General features: G+C 36.8%; 2 protein-coding genes across 2 annotated transcripts; one reads left to right on the plus strand and one right to left on the minus strand.

Annotated features, from left to right (window-relative positions):
• Nucleotides 1–1,823: 1,823 nt before the first annotated feature.
• On the plus strand, nt 1,824–4,273 carry LOC134254164 (uncharacterized). The gene has a single exon (XM_062736709.1). The coding sequence runs from the start codon at nt 3,050–3,052 to the stop codon at nt 3,698–3,700; it is 651 nt and encodes a 216-aa protein (XP_062592693.1). The 5' UTR covers nt 1,824–3,049; the 3' UTR covers nt 3,701–4,273.
• A 165-nt stretch (nt 4,274–4,438) lies between these two features.
• Nucleotides 4,439–7,429, minus strand: LOC134254153 (uncharacterized). The gene is made up of 5 exons (XM_062736699.1): nt 6,401–7,429; nt 6,081–6,268; nt 5,625–5,834; nt 5,214–5,501; nt 4,439–5,081 (listed from the first exon to the last, which is right to left on the minus strand). The coding sequence occupies exons 1-5, from the start codon at nt 6,924–6,926 to the stop codon at nt 4,773–4,775; spliced, it is 1,521 nt and encodes a 506-aa protein (XP_062592683.1). The 5' UTR covers nt 6,927–7,429; the 3' UTR covers nt 4,439–4,772.
• Between the last annotated feature and the right edge of the window lie 11,398 nt (nt 7,430–18,827).

Below are 18,827 nucleotides of genomic sequence, written 5' to 3' on the forward strand. Positions count from 1 at the left end.
ATATGTTACTGGTGTCAAGTACTAAGAATGGGTGTAGTTTCATCAAAATCGGTGACCATGCGTGGCAACGAAGTTAAAGTGGTTACAGAGAATGTCTCTTAAAAGAAGCTTGAATTTCTAACTAACAATATTAATGAAGTTTTCAAAATCAAGCTAGTCTTTAAACAAGTAGGAATTCCCTTGGGCACCAAATAAACCTGTTATTCGTAGACCTATTTGTGTTAATATAAAGCAGAATTTATTTAAAAAGGCATGCTGAAGAGTTCAAATTGATATTTTAATACATATTTAATTAACAACATTTCCTTCCTTTTCATCATTTGAAATAAAAGATACCAAAGAATAAAAACAATAAAGCTTTCAAGTCTGGGGCAACTTTGATGAAACTGAAAAGCATGAATGCCAAATTGACATTTAAAACATTTAAAGAACTCTCTCTTTCGACATAAGTATGGAATTTACCTTCTTAATTCCTTCCTTATTCCACTGAAGTAAACAGTAGTAGTGCCACTATCATACTTTAGAATCACAATTTTTCGTGGGCACAAAATTTCGTTGTTTTGTCTTCTATAATAGTTTCGTGGGCATTTAATTTCGATGTTTTGAAAATAACCCTATTCATTATATAGTCATATAAAAAATTTTCGTGTGGGATTTAATTTCGTTGATAATTGTTGACAACGAAATAAACGGAATTTAATCCCTAAGAAAATTTCTGCTTTTACAGTATATTGAGAATGAAATAAGAAAATTCAATATTAAGGCCTTTGTGGAAAGAAAAATCCAAGATTTTTTACTGGTTTCTTATCTATTGCGGGCATCTGAAACGGGGATACAAATGTTCCATGACTTGTTGAACTGCGTTGTTTATATTTTGACTAGTCCATTTATGTAGTAAACAAACTGCGGTATCGAGAAACAAATTAGAAAAAAAGATCATTTCTTTAGTGTTGCATATCCATATACTGATATATACGATATGTTACTTAAAAGAATGAGATAAAATATTTAGATAGAATTTCTGAAGTATTAGAAGGAGGTTAAAAGGACAAACTTTATTTTATTCCATAGAAGTAAGCACACCCATTCACACAATAGAACAATCCATAGCTTACTGTGACATAGAAGTAAGCACACCCATTCACACAATAGAACAATCCATAGCTTACTGTGACATTTGGCGCGAAAAGAGCGATTCACCCCTTTCGTAGAATATAAATGGACTGATCCAGTAGTAAAGAAATGCAGAAAAAGGGATACACGGGCATGTTGAAACGGTGAATCACATGGAATAATTGTTCCATGCATAAAGATTAAAGGAAGTAAACACTACAGTATTTTGCATCAGTAACATCATTCTTTTTCTGAAAACTGTTTCTTTTAAAATGCAGGTAAAGAATTCCAATGTAAATCAGCTTGCACAAAATCTAGCTCTATTGGTATGATCTATTAGTTTCGGATTTTGCAAATATCAATCCTTATACAGCCTGATGCCGTGACGTCAGGCAATGAGGGATTGACCGGTCATTAATATTATTGACCTCTGAACCTGACCTGTGCATAATAAAAATGGCGGAACATGTATTTCCGCTTCGGTTTTTTTTTCACGTTTACCATGTTTATTGTACCGTTTTTAGATAAAGACTATAACTGTAAGTTATTCATGAGAAATAAGATATTGACTATAAAATTGTGTACTACGTCATTTCCCATGCGTGATTTGCCGTCTGTTTACGAAAACGATGGCTGGCGAATCGAGATTTGCAACTCTGACAAGTGAGGAACTAGCAATCCTAGAAAACCGCGATAGTTCCAACACTTATGCCTAGGTCACATTTCCCGGCCGGTGGCCGTAGACCGGTGGTAATCGGTGGTAATCGGTGATGTGAGCGATGCCTCAACATCGGTTCTCATCGGCAAAGCAGTCCTTAACACATCTGTCACAGGAACAGGCATCTCACGGATGCCGTGCATACCCCCGTCGACGATCGTACGGCGAGGGACTCCAGAGGGAAATTTTTTTGGCCGACATGGCACTGGTTACCGGCCGGACATCGTCCGGACATCGTCCTGACATCACACAGTCTTCACCGATCATCCTCAAATTGTCGGTCAGTGACCGGCCGGTGAATCGGACATCGTACGATTATTGGCCGTTCATCTTACAGACATTGTAGGAACTCCGGGCGATGATCGACCGACGTTACTTGAACTCCCAAAGATTCTTTCGGACATGTAGTATAAAATGACCACACTACCTAGTATGATCAATCAACCAAAATGATGTTGGCACCAAGACATCTGAGAATAGCCATGCTGCAGCAACAACTCGCACAAGCCCGTCTTCAACATGACATTATCTTGGCGGCGTTGTTAGAAGAAGCAGAACGAGAGCGACAAAGAGCCCCAAGACGAAGAAGAAGGTGGTGGGTTAGAGACTGGATCTTGAGAAGAAGCCTGTTTGGGCAATACGAAACTCTTATGAGGGAGCTTGAGGCGGAGAATTCCTTAGACTTCAAGTCTTTCCTCCGCATGGAGCCGGAGATGTTCTACGAACTTCTTGCTCGAGTTGGGCCGCGCATCGCCAAGAAGACAACGTAAGTTTACCTGACATTGTGGTAAATTTATTTTTAATTTTGCAAACACATACTTTCCAAATCTATTTTGCTCTGCAAGGTTTTAATGGAATGTTTTCTCTTTTGTGTGTTTCAGACAGAGGGCTCCCTTAGAACCTGGTCTGAAGTTGGCGATTACGCTCCGCTTCCTGGCCACTGGCGCCAGTTACCATGACCTGGTCTTTGCGTTTCGAGTCCCCCACAACACAATCTCGCTGTTTGTACCGGAGGTCTGCAATGTCATCTTCGAAGAGTACCAAGCTGAGGTGTGGGAGACTCCATCGACAGAAGACGCATGGCGGGAAGTGGCACAACAGTTCAAGAACAAGTGGAACTTCCCACATTGCTGCGGGGCCTTGGATGGCAAGCACATCGCCATTCAGAAGCCAGCGAAGAGCGGCACGCTGTACTACAACTTCAAGGGGTTTTTCTCTATGGTGATACTTGCGCTCGTAGACGCTGACTACAAGTTCCTTTGGGTCGATGTGGGAGCCAATGGTGCATCTTCAGACGCGGGCGTCTTCAACCGTTCGGGACTGGAACCTTCGCTACGCATGGGTACTCTCGGTCTCCCCCCGCCGGACCCGCTGCCCAACGACGACCAAGACACTCCATACTTCATTGTTGGGGATGACGCTTTCCCTCTCCGTACTTACCTGATGAAGCCATATTCGCACCGCTACCTTACAAGGCAGGAGAGGATCTGCAACTACAGGTTTTCCCGAGGCCGCCGCGTTGTAGAGAACGCGTTTGGGATACTGGCCAATCGATTTAGATGCCTGCTGACCACAATGAGACTGAGGCCGGCGAACGTTATGCGTGTTGCCAAGGCGTGTCTGACCCTCCACAACATAATGAGGATACGCTACCCAAGGATCCAGAATGCTGACCTCGACCTCGAGGACGACGAGGGTCAACTCATCCCAGGGGCTTGGAGAGACAACGCTGTCATGCAAGATGTACAAGCAGCAGGCCGCGGACCAAGGACCACTGCAGCTGGCAAGGAACAGAGAGCCTATCTGAAGAATTACTTTAATAGTCCTGCAGGAAGTGTCCCATGGCAGGATTTTGCCATAAACAATTAACTATATAACATACATGCTCATGATAGACAATTCACTAATCCATACTTTGCCTTCTCAGTATAAATATGTAGTTTTTAAGACTTGATGACGATTTTTTACATTGAAATTAAAAAAAAGTTTTTGATAAATATGAAACATTTTGATTGTATTTTTTGTGTAGAAACATTGATTAAATGTAAAGATCTCAGAAAAAAATAATTTGGTCGACATAACACATGAACAATCAAACTAGTCAAAAACAACAGAGATTATTATTTATGGTCTTTTAACAAGAAGAGTCATTTTAAGGGTACTTACCAGAAACAAAAAATGGATGCACGGGTTGATATGTATTTTTTGATTGATATTGATTTGAAATGACATAAATGATAAATCCCTAAAGTATTAAGAAATCGTAGGTTTTCCTTGGTGCTTTGATATGAGATTTGGTTTTGCCTTCTATATAATTCCATACAAAATTTTGCACTTTTTTTTAACTTTATGACAAAATCTTTTATAATTCTCCCACTCTACTTAGAAAACATTATTCAAGTTACCAATTCAAATGTAAATCTATGAGAAATAACGCCGATTTCTGAAAAAAGTTTGTTTGTGTTATTTATCCTTAGAGTATCAAGAAAAATTTATTTTTACCATAGCTTTTAATTTTGATATCTTTTTCTTCCATAATTTTACCTTTATATTATGTGATCTATCAATAATAACATGACTATTCAATTTTTTGACCTGTATTATATGACATTCTAATAATTCAATGTTTAATTTCTTTTAATTGACCTGATTATTATCAACTTCAATTTTGGGTTTTTTTTCTTTGACCTTCAAATCATTTAATTTTGTTACGTATTACAGAAACACAAATTTCTTTCAAAACTTGGATGCTTTGTTACATTGCATACATTTTTTTTTTTTTTGCATAAGACATCTGAGGCAATAAACACGTGTTACAAGAAACATATAAGTCCAGCGTAACATATAATCCATAGAACAGTTTAGAGTCCTTCAGTCTCTGACGCAGCTGACTTTGATATCGCATTGCTTGTCTGCGACTGACGTATAATTGGGGGTTCTTCTATGTTTCCGAATGTGGAGACTGTTCTTCGGGTGTCGGATCCTCTCTGCATAGTATCCCACGGGACTGTCGTAGAGTCTGAGACACTGTCTCTACAGAAGGCAGAGGTGCTGGGGAGGTGTCGAGAGAGGTGTTGATACGTTGACGTGGGGTGCAAAGTGGCGAAGAAAGTTGATCAGAAAAGGTCCATGCTTGGTTGATCATGGAGGTGCTGCTGCCGGGTGAGACTCCCAAAGACAAATTTGTTCCAAAGTCCCAGGAGGTGACAGGTGTTGTTTGGGCAGACTGAGTTCTGGCTGGACAGGACGTCTGAAACATAGTAACGGATAAACATTAATGTTGTGCGAAAGAAGAATACAGGTTGTGTGCATAAAACGTTCATGTTGCGACACAATTCCTAGGAAATGTACAAAACAATGTCACAAGCAAAGAAAAACATACCTGTAGTTGTGCAAACTGATGCTGATGCGCACGCACGGGGTATGCGGTGAAGGGCAGACAATGTGGCGTCGGCTGGAGGGCCTGGAATTGTTGCTGTTGTGGCTGTGACTGTAACTGCGACTGCGGCTGCTGGGCGTCCCTGATGTACCGCATGGCCAGGTTGAACGAGTCAGCCTGATAGTCTCGGTAACGCGCCTCGGGTATCGCACTCTGAACGGATACCAGCCACTCTGCCCAAGCAGTCCGCTCCATCTTCTGGCCTGCAGTTGTAGTCTGAAAAGCCTGCAGCTGTGCAACAGAACATATGACAGAGCATTTAATTGTAAATACAAAAAATACAAATTTGCGTATTGTAAAGTAAGTAAGTATTAGACAATGCTCAAGGTTAGAAGTGTATAGTCAGGCATTTACCTTCTGTTCAGCCTCCTTGGTCTCCTTGGCACTTTTCTCTAAATATTGCACCAAGATTTCCGAAACTCCCTTCTTGGACGACTTGGACGCGGATGGCTTCTTCGTCTCTGCCGTCGCCACTGCCGATGTCATGGGGCCCTGCTCATTTGCCACTGACATGTCGTCTTCCGACTGCGACTCGTCACCATCATCCTCGCCTCCGACTTGAAGCTTAAGCAAGCAAAAAATATCATTTGAGATCTGTGCAATGATGAATTAGGTAAGAATACATAAAGTAAGAATGGAAAACAATTGCATTATTTAAATTATTCGCAATTGTTGCACAAGAGATACTGTAATTAAAGGAATGGAGAAGAATGCATAAGAAGAATGTTTAAGAATTTTACTGTAGTGCAAGAATACAATATGAGTGGATAATAATATAACAACTCGAAAAATTCAACTGCATTTACTTACCTTTCCGCATGTCTCTGACTTTATCCGAGGCTTATGGTAGGGATCGAGAAATGCGTACGCTGCCAACTTGAAACTCTGCAGAGGGGTCATCCTCTTTCCGCCACCTGATCCACTTTTTTTCTTGGTATCTTTCATCAGCTTGTGGTGGTCAGTCCTCATGGAAATAAAATGGCGCTTGATGGCCGCAGCTAAAACGCAAAAAGGAAAAAAAAACATCATTAGGACATATAAAAGAATCATTTGTAATTGAGAATTTATTCAAATTTTTTTTTACAGTTATTCACAATTTTCATACAAGAGATATCATATAAAGGGCTCACGAGATAGGCCTATTTCCCTGCCGAATTCCATCAGCTTCATGTCTCGTAATTGAGTGTTTTTGTAGTTTTGGTCGGCCAGGTCATAGAACATGGGCATGCCCTCGAACCAGCTGGCTATCTTCTTCATGGTGTCCATGGATATTTCTTCTTGTGACATCCATACACGCTGTTTCTTCTTGGAACCTGTGATGGATGAGATAGTGGAGGCTTCCGAGGCGTTGTCATCGAAATCTTCATCATGTTCGATGGTGTGGTCAGTGTCTGTGATCTCTGGATCCTGTTGCTGTCTCTTGCGGGGTGAGGTCCAGGTCGATGCTTTGCTTGGCTTCTTCAGCGCCTTGTCCTTGCCCTTGCCACTCATCTTGCCCTTGCCACTCATCTTGTCCTTGTCATTCATCTTGCCCTTGTCACTCATTTTTCCCTTGTCACTCACCTTTCCCTTTACACTCACCTTGCCCTTGCCTCTGGCCTTTCCCATGTCACTCCCCTCTGGTGTTTCCTTGCTGTCTTTCTGCGGTCTTGGCATTATGTTGTCTGTCGAATGAAATTGAACATGCAAAAAATGGCGCGTTTATATATACCCAGCGATGCATCTCTAATCATAGACCGATGTCCGAGCGGTCATCGGCCGATGTATATTGTATCATTCATACATTGGTGAACATCGTTCGTACATCGGTCGACTATTGGCCAATGTTCGGTCGAACATCAACCGATGATCGGCCGATGTATGTTGCCCACCACTCACCTCCGATTCGACGGATACTGGACGATGCTCGGCCATACATCGGCCGATACTTGAAAGATGTGTTAATGATGGGTTGCCGATGAGGAGCGATGTGAGGCATCGCTGAAGACATCGCTGAATTTTAACTACGAATTATTTCCCACCGATGACCTCACCGATTCGCAAACAGGCCTCAGTCTCCGTCCGATCACTAGTGGTGTCCGGCCGGCGACTACGCCATTTTCATCAAAAAACACATCGGTTACTCATCGTAAACCCCATCGCTGGATAATGTGACTTATACTTTAACAATGTATAGATTCATCGAAACAAGTGTTAATTACATACTACACTGAAAAGGGACTGATAGTGGACAGCATACTGAAAAAAACAAAAGGTGAAATTGTTGAAATTCTGATTAACTTTTACGCTGAACTCAGAAGAAAAGATGGTGAATTGTATAGCAGATCTTCCATGATCAGATTCAGGTTTGGTTTGCGGAGATTTTTCCAAAAAATTAACTATGACATTATAAATGACCCAGATTTTCGTCTATCAAACGAAATGTTCTAGGCAGTTTTGACAAACATCAAACGAACTGGAAAGGGAACCACTCAGCACAAGGAAGTTATCAGCGATGCTGACATGGCAACATTGTTTAGTAACCGGAAACAGTCCGCAGGGATTGCCGTATAAAGTTTTTCTCGATGTGATGTTCTACACATGTAGAAGAGGAAGAGAAAATTTGAGAAGTATGAAGAAAACCGGTTTTCTTTTGAGGACAGATGGCCAAGGAAGGAGATATTTTCTAAATGTTGCTCAGTATGAAACCAAAAATCACAGAGGAAGTGACGTTAATGACTATGATGCGTCTTCAGCAAGGATATATGAAATACCAGATAATAAACTTCTTGAAATACAATCAAGTAAAATAAAATTCATGTAACTTCAGTATTAACTAATTTTAGATCATATATTTGTCTCAGTGACATAATTTTCATGAATTCAACTGATTTACAATTTTTCATATTAATATGTTCATGTAGGTGATGAGAAGTGCCCTGTGTCTAGTCTGGAGAAATACCTCAGAAAGCTGAATCCAAATTATGAAAGTTTTTGGCAGAGACTGAAGCGCCATATCAAGGATTCGGATGCTGTTTGGTGCGGTAATTCTCCAGTAGGTCATAACACATTGGGAAATTTTATGAAAACAATATCTATGAAAGTTAAACTCTCGACTCTGTATACTAACCAATGCATACGTGCCACGTGTATTACTAGTTTGGATCAGCGTGGGATAGAAACTAGACATATCATGTATGTGAGGTGAGTGTACATAAGTCGGAAACTTCGATAAAAGCTATTCAAGATGTGTTAGTGAATCCAAAAAACAAGAAATGTTTGATGTTTTATCATCTGTGGTTCACCCATCACCAAAGCTAGGGCTAGAAAACCCAGATACTTCAGAAACTCAGCTCTTGAATTAAATAACTGTGAATTTGAGACTGTCAGTACCGAAAAATTGCTTTCTGAAGTCCTAGTTGATGGAAATAGTTCAGATTTGTTTGTTCCAGAAGAAAAGGAGAATGTTAACGTTGACAAAATGCCTCAAAACTCTTGTGGTTCAGTATTTAGAAATGTTGGACAAGTGCATATTCACTATTACATAGGAAAGGAACAACAAAAGTAAAGATAATGTAATTAAAAGTTCCTTATTGGACATTTTCAAATCGTTAATGGTTGTAAGATGTGTTTTCACTTTTCAATTGAACATTCAAATTCAAAGTTATTGTTGCTGAAATTGATATTTCAGAATATGTATTATTCTGTTGAAATAAAATGTTACATATATGTTCAAATTATTATTGTCTGTATAATAAAACAATTGATCGCCCTTTGTGAGGTCATCATGGTGAAATGATGCCCCTTGACCTGACCCACTCGGTCAGGTCAGGTCACCTCGTGGGTCAGGTCTCGGGTCACCATTTCACCATGTTGACCTCATAAAGGGTGATTAATTGTATAGTATTCTTAATTATGGAGTACAAAAAGGTCACAGGAAGGTGAAAAAATGAATAATTTTCCAAATTTTCTCATTTTCATTCAAATTAGCAATAAAAGTTTCAGAAAAGACAGAACACAAGGTTGCCCAATTACCAAATAGATAAATTTCATACACTAGTCTCAGAAACAATTTATTATAAAAATCTCAGCTGGGCAAGCTTTCACTATGTGTTTTCCGGAGTAAAAAGTACAACTTGTTTTTCAAATTTGACAAATTTGATAAAAGTGATGACTTTAACTTTTCTATCGTCAACCTCCCCTTACTCATGCAGCAATATACCTTCATCACCTGTATACGGAGTTTATATCTCTCAGTTGATTCAATATGGAAAAGCTTGTTCTACTTATGTTCAGTTTCTAAAACGTGGTTAAACAAGAATATCAGCGTCTCATTTAAGGTATGTCACTCGTCAGCTTTTTAGAAAAGTTCACTCAGAACCTCTTACTTCAAAACTATTTATTAAAATTCAATTTTTATAGCATATTTAATTTCAACAATGTTAATGTTTTAACATTCAACGAAAAAAAATGCTCAAAAAGCTTCAAAGAAGCCAGATTTATGAGGGACTGTTCCTTGTGGTGGAAGGATATTTAGCAGAGAATTCTGCAAATCTGCACATTTATTAAATTTGATATCTTGGAACTTTAGCCTCACATACTTTTACTCAGAGAGTATTTTCCATTATGGTATTGCTAGGAATATTTAATATAGGTCTTAAGGTACTCCGATCCTCAGGTTAAAGAAACCAAGCATTGACTATTTGAAAATGCTCACAAAAATGTCTCTGAATTTACAAAGTAACATGTTTTTACCCACAGTTATTCTTCAAACTTCATCTTTCAAGTTAATCATACTATATAGAGAAAATCAGTAAATCTCAAATATATTTTCAGGAATTGCCAATAAAAACACCTGCTATGCATTTTCTAATTCAAATTTGATCAATTAGCACATTTTAAAAATAAAAATCATAGGTATCCAGGCTTTTGAAGAAATTCCACAAGTTTTATACATATAGTGTACTTAAATTTCTTTTATATACTCCGATCATTTTATAATGCAAAGTGTATAAAGATTCTCCTGTCACTGCAAAGCACAATAAAACACTTATAATTTCATATCATGTTAATAAACATTGGTATCTTTGGGCTGATTAAAATGAACATCAATTTCTTGATATATGTAGTTTTAAATTGCTATTACGGGGTAAAAATTTCGACTTTTTATTAGAACTTTCTGAGAACTTCACAGAACCTTGAAACACATTGAGAGATATATAATGAAAATTGTTGCATGAAAAGATTTAATTTTCAGGCTTCATTTTGAGACTTTTTGAATTAAATTATAAATTAAAGAGTTGTCCTTCCTGGCTGAGAATCGGAGTCCCTTAATTTATATTTTTAGAACAAGTTTTACACCTTCCTCCAACAAACTTTGCCAAAAAAATGAAGATATGTCAAAGAAGTCAAGATAAAATTTACACCATTTTTCGCCCGAAAATCATGCATTTTGACCAATATTTCAAAATTAAAATCACTGACCCCAACTTTTTCTTTCATTATTTTAATGTACTCGATACTTGTGACTGATCAGCACTTAAGTCGTAAGAAGCTTGATTTAAGAAAATGTTTTATTGCCTATTTAGTTTTTTAATGCCCCAAATATGTTACTTTTTATTGCAAAAATGTCACATAATAATTTACGCGCATTAATTTGCAAGATTTGTTCAATGATAAGTATTATTCAAAATACTTTACGTAAAATAAAATCATATTTATTGCCATAGTTACATCTGATAAAATATAATAAAGGTTAAAGTAATTAACAAAAGAGTCAAAATTTAAGTACAAAAAGGTCAACTTAATTGTACTGTAGATCAGTAAGATGCAAACTGACCCCCAGTTTTCTCAGCGATTTTAAGTCACACTTTATGACTATTTATCCAAAATATACTTCTCAAAAAATCCTTGATTTAACAAATTTCACGAGTGACATACCTTAAGACTTGCTATAATCAGAAACACATTCCTAAATCTTTTGGCTATGTAAAACTAAATTATTTTGAATTTCTTATCAAATAATCTATTTGCTTGAGACATATAAAGAAAAATTAAAGTAATCTAGTGATTTATTTTATGAATGCCCCAGACGACATTATTTCCCTTAAAAGCCTTTCAAATATCCTTTATCGGACATTTGTTCTCTTATTTTTATATTAACAATTATTATGCTTTTAACCATACAGAATGCCTCATGCTGTGAACCTGAAAAGGATAGGTAATAGCGAGCAGTTGCTTTTTAAATTTTATTAAAATACAGAGGAAGTTTAACCTTGGAATAAATGGTCTAACTTTAAAAACAGATTAGCCATAAATCACATCAATCTAAAACCCATCATGTCCGACTTATTATGTTTTATTCCATCATTTGTATTTTTTTTTTACTGTAAAGATAAAATATGCTTATCAGTGGAAAGATATTGGGCGTAAACTCTTTAAAAAGAAATTAATTTTTTGTAATTGTAACTCACCACATTTAACAGATTTTACTTAAATGTATAGTAAATATTGTCTGGCAATGTATATTGCTGGAAAAGTAGCCGAGGCGTCCCTATTTATGATTATCTTCCTTCAATCACAGCAGCTTTTTAAGGTTTATTTTATATTTACCTCTAGACCTTGTATTTTTACGATTTTTTATTACCCAGAACCCCCTTCAGTAAATTTAGTAAATTAAAAAATCCATTAGTTTTATGCATAAGTTAACTTAACAATTTTAAGGTTATTACTTATTTAGTAGACTTATGACAACAACGTTCAAAAAATAATAATCAAAAGTTTTTTCCAGCACAAAAAATTTCTTTAAGAAATCCAGTCCATTCTTCTAATGAACATTATATTTTTTCCGTAAAATGAACTAGGGACCATGGAAAGATAAAAATACTGCAATTTTCAAACAACATTAAAACTAAATAAAACTAAAATCCGTTATAAACGTAAAAGATTGCACCTTCCGTTCTCGCCTTCGCTCGCTTAAAGTAGCAATGTTAATATTATATTTTGATTTTCATTTAGTTTAGTTTTAATAACTCCAAATTGGATCCAAAGCAAGAGTATTATCTACTAACTATTATTGTCTCCTCCAAACCAGGCTACTTAAAAAAATATATAAAAAATAAAATCTCTCTGATATCAAAATATTTCAAAAAATAAAGACCATAGAACTTCGCTGTTTCTGTGGAATGGCTAAATTCACATGAACATATTTGCAAATTTCTTCTGTCAATGGAAAGCTAACTAACCCTTTTCATAGACAAAAAGTCCATAAATTTTCCCACTGATTTCACCAATTAGTAAATCATGTCAAGGACCTTCAAGGCGGGCATGACCGTTCGTAAGTGATGCTTAGATTCTTTATGAATATTATCCCACCTGTGGTGCTTTGATGTGAATTTATTTTCTTTATTTGGAATTTTGAGCGTGAATAATTATTTTTAAACGCACAACATCAAATGCCTATCCAACAGACTTTATAAGAGCATAAATAACTAGTGCTAATTGTAACGGGAACCGTTACAGATGTTCCCCAAACGCTCCCCAACTCCCTTCTCGTGCCATATTCCCTGTAATTTTCATTAAAGAAGGCAAAATCTATGCATTTAAGACGTAAATAACGTTTTCCCAAAAGTATACCAAGTATTTCAAATTTAAGCAATGCAGGCGTGCGCATGTGATTGCATGAGCGTAATGAAGATATCATCTTGTCTACACTATTTTACTCATATGCACGTGCACGCACGTGCATGATGACCATACCTTCGTGTAGGAGTCCATTATGTCTGTCTATGTTCTTAATCCCATCCTGTTTGGTTGAAAAACAAGGGAGTTATAGCCATTTAAAGTTTAAGCCAATCAGATTGCAGCGCACGTGCATGCGCGTGTTTTCATGACAATTATTATATATCTTATTGTAGGACATCTTAAAGTATGCTTATGTTTTAAATTGCAAAGCATTTTGTAAAAAATCAGAAAAGATATTGAGATTTTTGTTTCAGCCAATCAGAGCAAAGCGCACGTGCACGCACGTGCATGCATGTGAATAGTGACCAAACCATCTTGTAGGAGTCCTTCATGTCTATCTATGTTCTAAATCCCATGCTGTTTGGTTGAAAACCAAGGGAGTTATAGTCATTTAAAGTTTCAGCCAATCAGATTGCAGCGCACGTGCATGCGCGTGATTTCATGAAAAATTTTATATATCATATTGTAGTACATCCTAATACATGTCTATGTTATAAATTTCAAAGCATTTCATCATAAAACAAAAAGGATTTTAAGATTTCTGTTTCAGCCAATCGGAGGAAAGCGCACGTGCATGCGCGTGAGTTCATGCAAATTTGACCATGTCATCTTATCTACACAACTTATATATCTTTATATAATGAGTTTCAAAACATTTTATCAAAAATTATAAAAGTTACAACCATATTAGATATATCAGTCGGTTTACTCATTGCACGCGCCCGCACGTGCATGCGAATGCGCGCAAAATGACCTTCGTTCGGCACATCTACACAACATGCCTACTAACCCTAAAAAGGTTTTAACTTAGTTTGGTGAACAGTTTCTGAGAACACTTCCGGACAAAAAAGTACCGGAGAAGAAATAAGAAGAAAAAAGAATAATAATAATAACTAGTGCTAATTGTAACGGGAACCGTTACAGATGTTCCCCAAACGCTCCACAACTCCCTTTTGGTGCCATATTACCTGTAAGCTTCATTAAATAAGAGAAACTATGTGCATTTTTGAATTTAACAACGTTTTCCCAGAAGGATACCAATTTATTCAAATTTTAGCATTGCACCCAAGCGAATGTGAATGCATGTCCGTTATGACCATATGTAGATATGTCTACACTATCTATATATTTTAAAATACTATATATTAAAGCATTCAGTCAAAAAGTAATAAAAATCACTCATTCAAGTGTATTTTTGATTATACTCGTTCCAAATGCACGCACGTGCGTGCACGTGCATGATGACCATACCTTCTTGTAGGTGTTTCTTACAACTATCTATGTTTTAAATCCCATCTTGTTTGGTTGAAAAACAAGGGAGTTATAGCCATTACAAGTTTCAGCCAATCAGATTGCAGCTCACGTGATGCGCATGATTTCATGAATTTTTTCTATACCATATTGTAGGATATCCTAATGCATGATTATATTTTAAATTTCAAAGAATTTCGTCAAAAAACAAAGGAGATATAGCCATTAAAGCTTCAGCCAATCAGATTGCAGCATGCGCACATGCGCATGCTTTCATAAAAATTCTTATATATCATGCGGTAGATCTTCATAATGTAGGACTATGCTCAAAATTTCAAAGGATTATGACAAGAAACAAGAAAGATATTGAGACTTTAGTTTCAGCCAATCAGAGCGAAGCGCACGTGCATACGCGTGAGATCTTGCTATTTTGACCATGCTATCTTGTCTATACTACTAATGTATCCTTGCATTATGAGTTTCAAAAAATTTCATCAAAAAATAGAAAAGTTGCGGCAATATCCATTATATTGGTCATTTCACGTGTTGCACGTGCGCGCTCTTGCAAGCACGTGCGCGCAAAATGACCTTTGTTTGGCAACTCTACATAACATGCCTACTGACCCTAAAAAGGTTTCACCTAAGTTGGATGTGTAGTTTACAAGATCACTCGTGGACAAAATTTTCCCAGGAAGAAGAAAAATAATAATAATAATAATAATAATAATAAGAAACAGAGTAAAAACAATATGTTCCCCAACTTCGTTTGGGGAACATAACTAGAAACGATCTCGTTGCGAGCAACGAGAGGTCTTCCGTCCGCTTTAGGAAAAGAAACCCAGGAAAAATCGAGCTGAAAAGAGATTCAAAATTTGGTCACAAGGAGGATTAAACCCATGTCGCCAAAGTGAATGCGCTTTTTTTTAAAAAATACTTTTTTATCCCCAACGCGCTTACCATTAAGCTATTGGGAGTACTGCTCTAAATATATTTTGTGTATACTTTTGCAACAGTTCACCTGTCTAAGAATTATAAAAAAGCATTCATAATTTCGTGCCAAATGCCACGAGTAAATATTCGCGCCTTTTCTTTGGACTGATCTATTAAATAGGTATGATAGCTTCAATTAAATTTCAAAAATAAAACATTCTTAGCGCCTTTATTTTATTTCGACGTTAAGAAAGTATATGTAACACATTATACACATTACATATCATATCTAGCCCAGTTACACTAAAGCAGTGAAACGGAAATTAAGTTTTAAGATTGACACTCAATTGCAACGTTCTACTGTAACGTGTCGGACCTGAGCGGTCAGTAGGTCCGTGCTCGGATTACTGAGTTTTACTGGGGATACGATTGAATGCAATATATACAGATAATAATATGACACCTGCCTGGTGTCTTTAAATCAAATGACCTAAGTGCTTTGTACAATTATATATCTTCATTTAATACCGGCATCTGTCTGGTGCCATATTACAATTGCCTCACTATACAACTGACTATATGAGTCTGGTGCCTCTTGATTTAGCCTTTAACACCTGCCTGGTGTCTTACTGCTTACCAAGTTGCCATTTTAACTCTAGCCAAGTAGCTACAATATACTTACACAGTATGATTTAACTTTGTAAGAGCTTCTCTGTCCTAATGACAAACCTATAGCTAACGTCACACAACTATATTTTAACAAGTCACAAACTACAGCAACTTTGCACAATCCGATTTGATCGATACACCAATTGGTCTCTGTACCAAAGTGGAGACACAAGCCAGTTGGCTGTGCTGCCCCCTTGTACCTCAACTTAATCAATGATCATAAGTTATCAGATATCATATTGATAAAAAACAACAGACTGCCTTTCTTTTGGCAACACTATTATTATTTTCTAACAGAACATCATTTATCAATAATACTTGTATAATTCTTTTGTCAATTGACCAATTAATTACAATATTTACATTGATTAGCTTATTATAATATAAACAAGTAACGGGACGTAACTCCTCCAACCATTTCACTACTACGTTAGAGTCGAAGTAGTTTTTTACATTTCATGTATCCTTATGTCAGAATCGTTTAATCAAACGCTCAGCTGCCTCCATAAACCCCTACTCGCGAAATGGCGGAGTTGACAGAGGCAGCCGCCATCTTGGGCCCGCTTCAGATTTTCAAATATTAATATCTAGAGTTCAGATTAACCAATAATCAAACAACTTATATAGTAAGCATCAATAGAAAGGTCTCTATTAATATTCCAAAAATAAATAAAAACTATTGGAAAACAAAAAAGTTAGAAAATACGCTTTTTTTCAATTCGCTTCTCCTAACAACAGGAAGTATTGACGACGAACGAGAGGTCGTGTCCTGGATAGTATCTATCACGATCTATAATACCTGAAAGTTTCACATTGATATCTTTTACCGTTCTTGAGATTAACCACAGACAAAATGTCATTTTAAAATCAGGAAATGTCCCGTAACTTGGCACCAGATAAGAATTTTCAAAAAATCGCTCAGATAGATCAAGTTCATGTTACGACACATCTTTTCTGAAAATTTCATGTAATTTCATCCAGTAGTCTTCGAGAAATCGCGTGCACAAAATTTGGAAAAAAAATAATAAAAAGAATAATAATAATAATAATAATAATAAGAAACAGTAGAATAACTACAAGGTCTTCCGTGAAGACGGAAGACCTTAACTAGAGCAAAGCTCGTTGCAAAGCAACGAGTAGGTCTTCCGTCCTGTTAGAAGGGAAGTAACTTTCATTTTATTATAAAAATGTATAATAACGCCCAAAAATGGTATAATTCCTCTATATCCATGTTTATTAATGCAAAAATAAGCCTTTTTTGCTACTTCCGGTTTGACCGGAAGTGATGCCGATGGTCGGAAAATTTATTTTTATGCTCCCAGTGACATATGTTACCCAAAAACTTGTCAAGAACGGCAAAAATACGCGTTTTCTGACTACTTCCGGTTTGGCCGGAAGTGACGATGTCGGACGTATTTTGACGACTCCAGTAGATTAAGCTCGACATTTTGAACAACTTTGCTTCTTTGACGTTTTACAAATTCTCAATACGTTTTGAGATATAAAGAAAAAACTTTCGGCCCCTCTAGGCCCTTTCTTTTAGGGGCCAGCTCTTTTTTCGAGATATCATTTGAAAGATCTTCGAATTCTTCACTTCTTTTGTTCTATATATTCTAACAAAATCTTTCCAGGTAAAATGATGTTGTAGAAAAGGTGTAAGAAAATTTGAAATTCGCGGAAGGACTATTTTCGGGCCATAGCAAGCGCCGACGTGCTGCGTTTCCAGAAAAAGCAAAATGCGAAAGGCATATATACAGACATAGTTTTATCATCCCTGAAAGTTTCATGTTTCTATCTCAACCCATACCTCAGGAAAAACTCTGAACAACCCGACCCTTTAAAATTCATAAAATCGGCAATATCTCAGACCGGAAGTGACGTAATCAAAAAAGAAAAAAAAGCGCATAAGGTTCAAGTGATGATACATAAGTCCTGAAAGTTTCATGAAAATTCATCAAGCCGTTTTCGAGAAATCGCGTGCACAAAATCGGTAAGAAAAAAAACAATAATAAAAGTGAAAAAGAAACCTAAGAATAACAGAAAGGTCTTCCGCTGAAGACGGAAGACCTTAATAATAAGAAGAAGAAACAGAGTAAAAACAATATGTTCCCCAACTTCGTTTGGGGAACATAATAATTGGATACAGCAGGTGGTATGAATTCTAGTCAACCAACGTAAATTGGATCTATCAAAAAACTTTGAAGGAGATATTTCAAACGCACTGTACTTTATCATTTTCTAAAATGGTTAAATGAAATATATGGAGAAAACGAACAATATTCAAGCTCAAAAGTTCATTATACAATACAAATTAGGAGCAGAGAAAACACGGACCTCCAAAACATCATAGGTGGGATCAGGTGTCATGGAGGAGTGAACATCCCTTACAGACCGGTCACACCCACCGTGTGCTCCTTTTCATGAAAAAATAAAGGGAAAATCCGTCGTCAATTCAGTGTGAAAATAATGGACTAACAATTGGTTTGAAAAAAGTCAGTCAGCATTTGCCTCGATGATACTAGTAAATTGTATTTGCTGACAAGGTCGTTGTATGAACCATATAACTAACGAAATGATGACATTAAACGAGACTGCGGATATCCTTGTTTCTTCAACTTGTTTATTAGACACTGTATATATGTAATGCACGCTTTTCCGTTTCGAATCAAGTTGAGAAAATTCGGACAGATAATGTTCGAATTTTTTCAAGCAGAGAGCCATAGTTCTGCAGTTATTTTATCTCAAGCTCATCAGAATATATTTGATCGACATAAGAATGGAAATAATCGTTTTAAATTGACAATACGTCATCGATTTATCGAAATTGAAGGCAACAGCAAGTGTTTTCTTCTTTTCATGTATAAGATTAAAAGTACAATTTGTCGCCAGCGTGGTGCAGTGGTTAGAGCGTCTGCTCTAGAGTCACGAAGTAAGGCTCCGAGTCAATCCTTATATCGCGGTATTGAATCCCACTGTAGGACGTGG

The sequence above is a fragment of the Saccostrea cucullata genome, unplaced genomic scaffold (assembly GCF_032062105.1).
Source record: "Saccostrea cucullata isolate Sc308-1 unplaced genomic scaffold, CSIRO_AGI_Scuc_v1 ctg319, whole genome shotgun sequence".
NCBI lineage: Eukaryota > Metazoa > Mollusca > Bivalvia > Ostreida > Ostreidae > Saccostrea > Saccostrea cuccullata.

Excerpts from the sequence above, each read along its gene's own strand:
- LOC134254164 (XM_062736709.1), top strand. The coding sequence starts at position 3,050 with ATGGTGATACTTGCGCTCGTAGACGCTGACTACAAGTTCCTTTGGGTC.
- LOC134254153 (XM_062736699.1), bottom strand. The coding sequence starts at position 6,926 with ATGCCAAGACCGCAGAAAGACAGCAAGGAAACACCAGAGGGGAGTGAC. Across the intron at positions 5,835-6,080 it reads AGTCAGAGACATGCGGAAAG|CTTCAAGTCGGAGGCGAGGA; the intron begins GTAAGTAAATGC and ends TGCTTGCTTAAG. Across the intron at positions 5,502-5,624 it reads CCAAGGAGGCTGAACAGAAG|CTGCAGGCTTTTCAGACTAC; the intron begins GTAAATGCCTGA and ends TCTGTTGCACAG.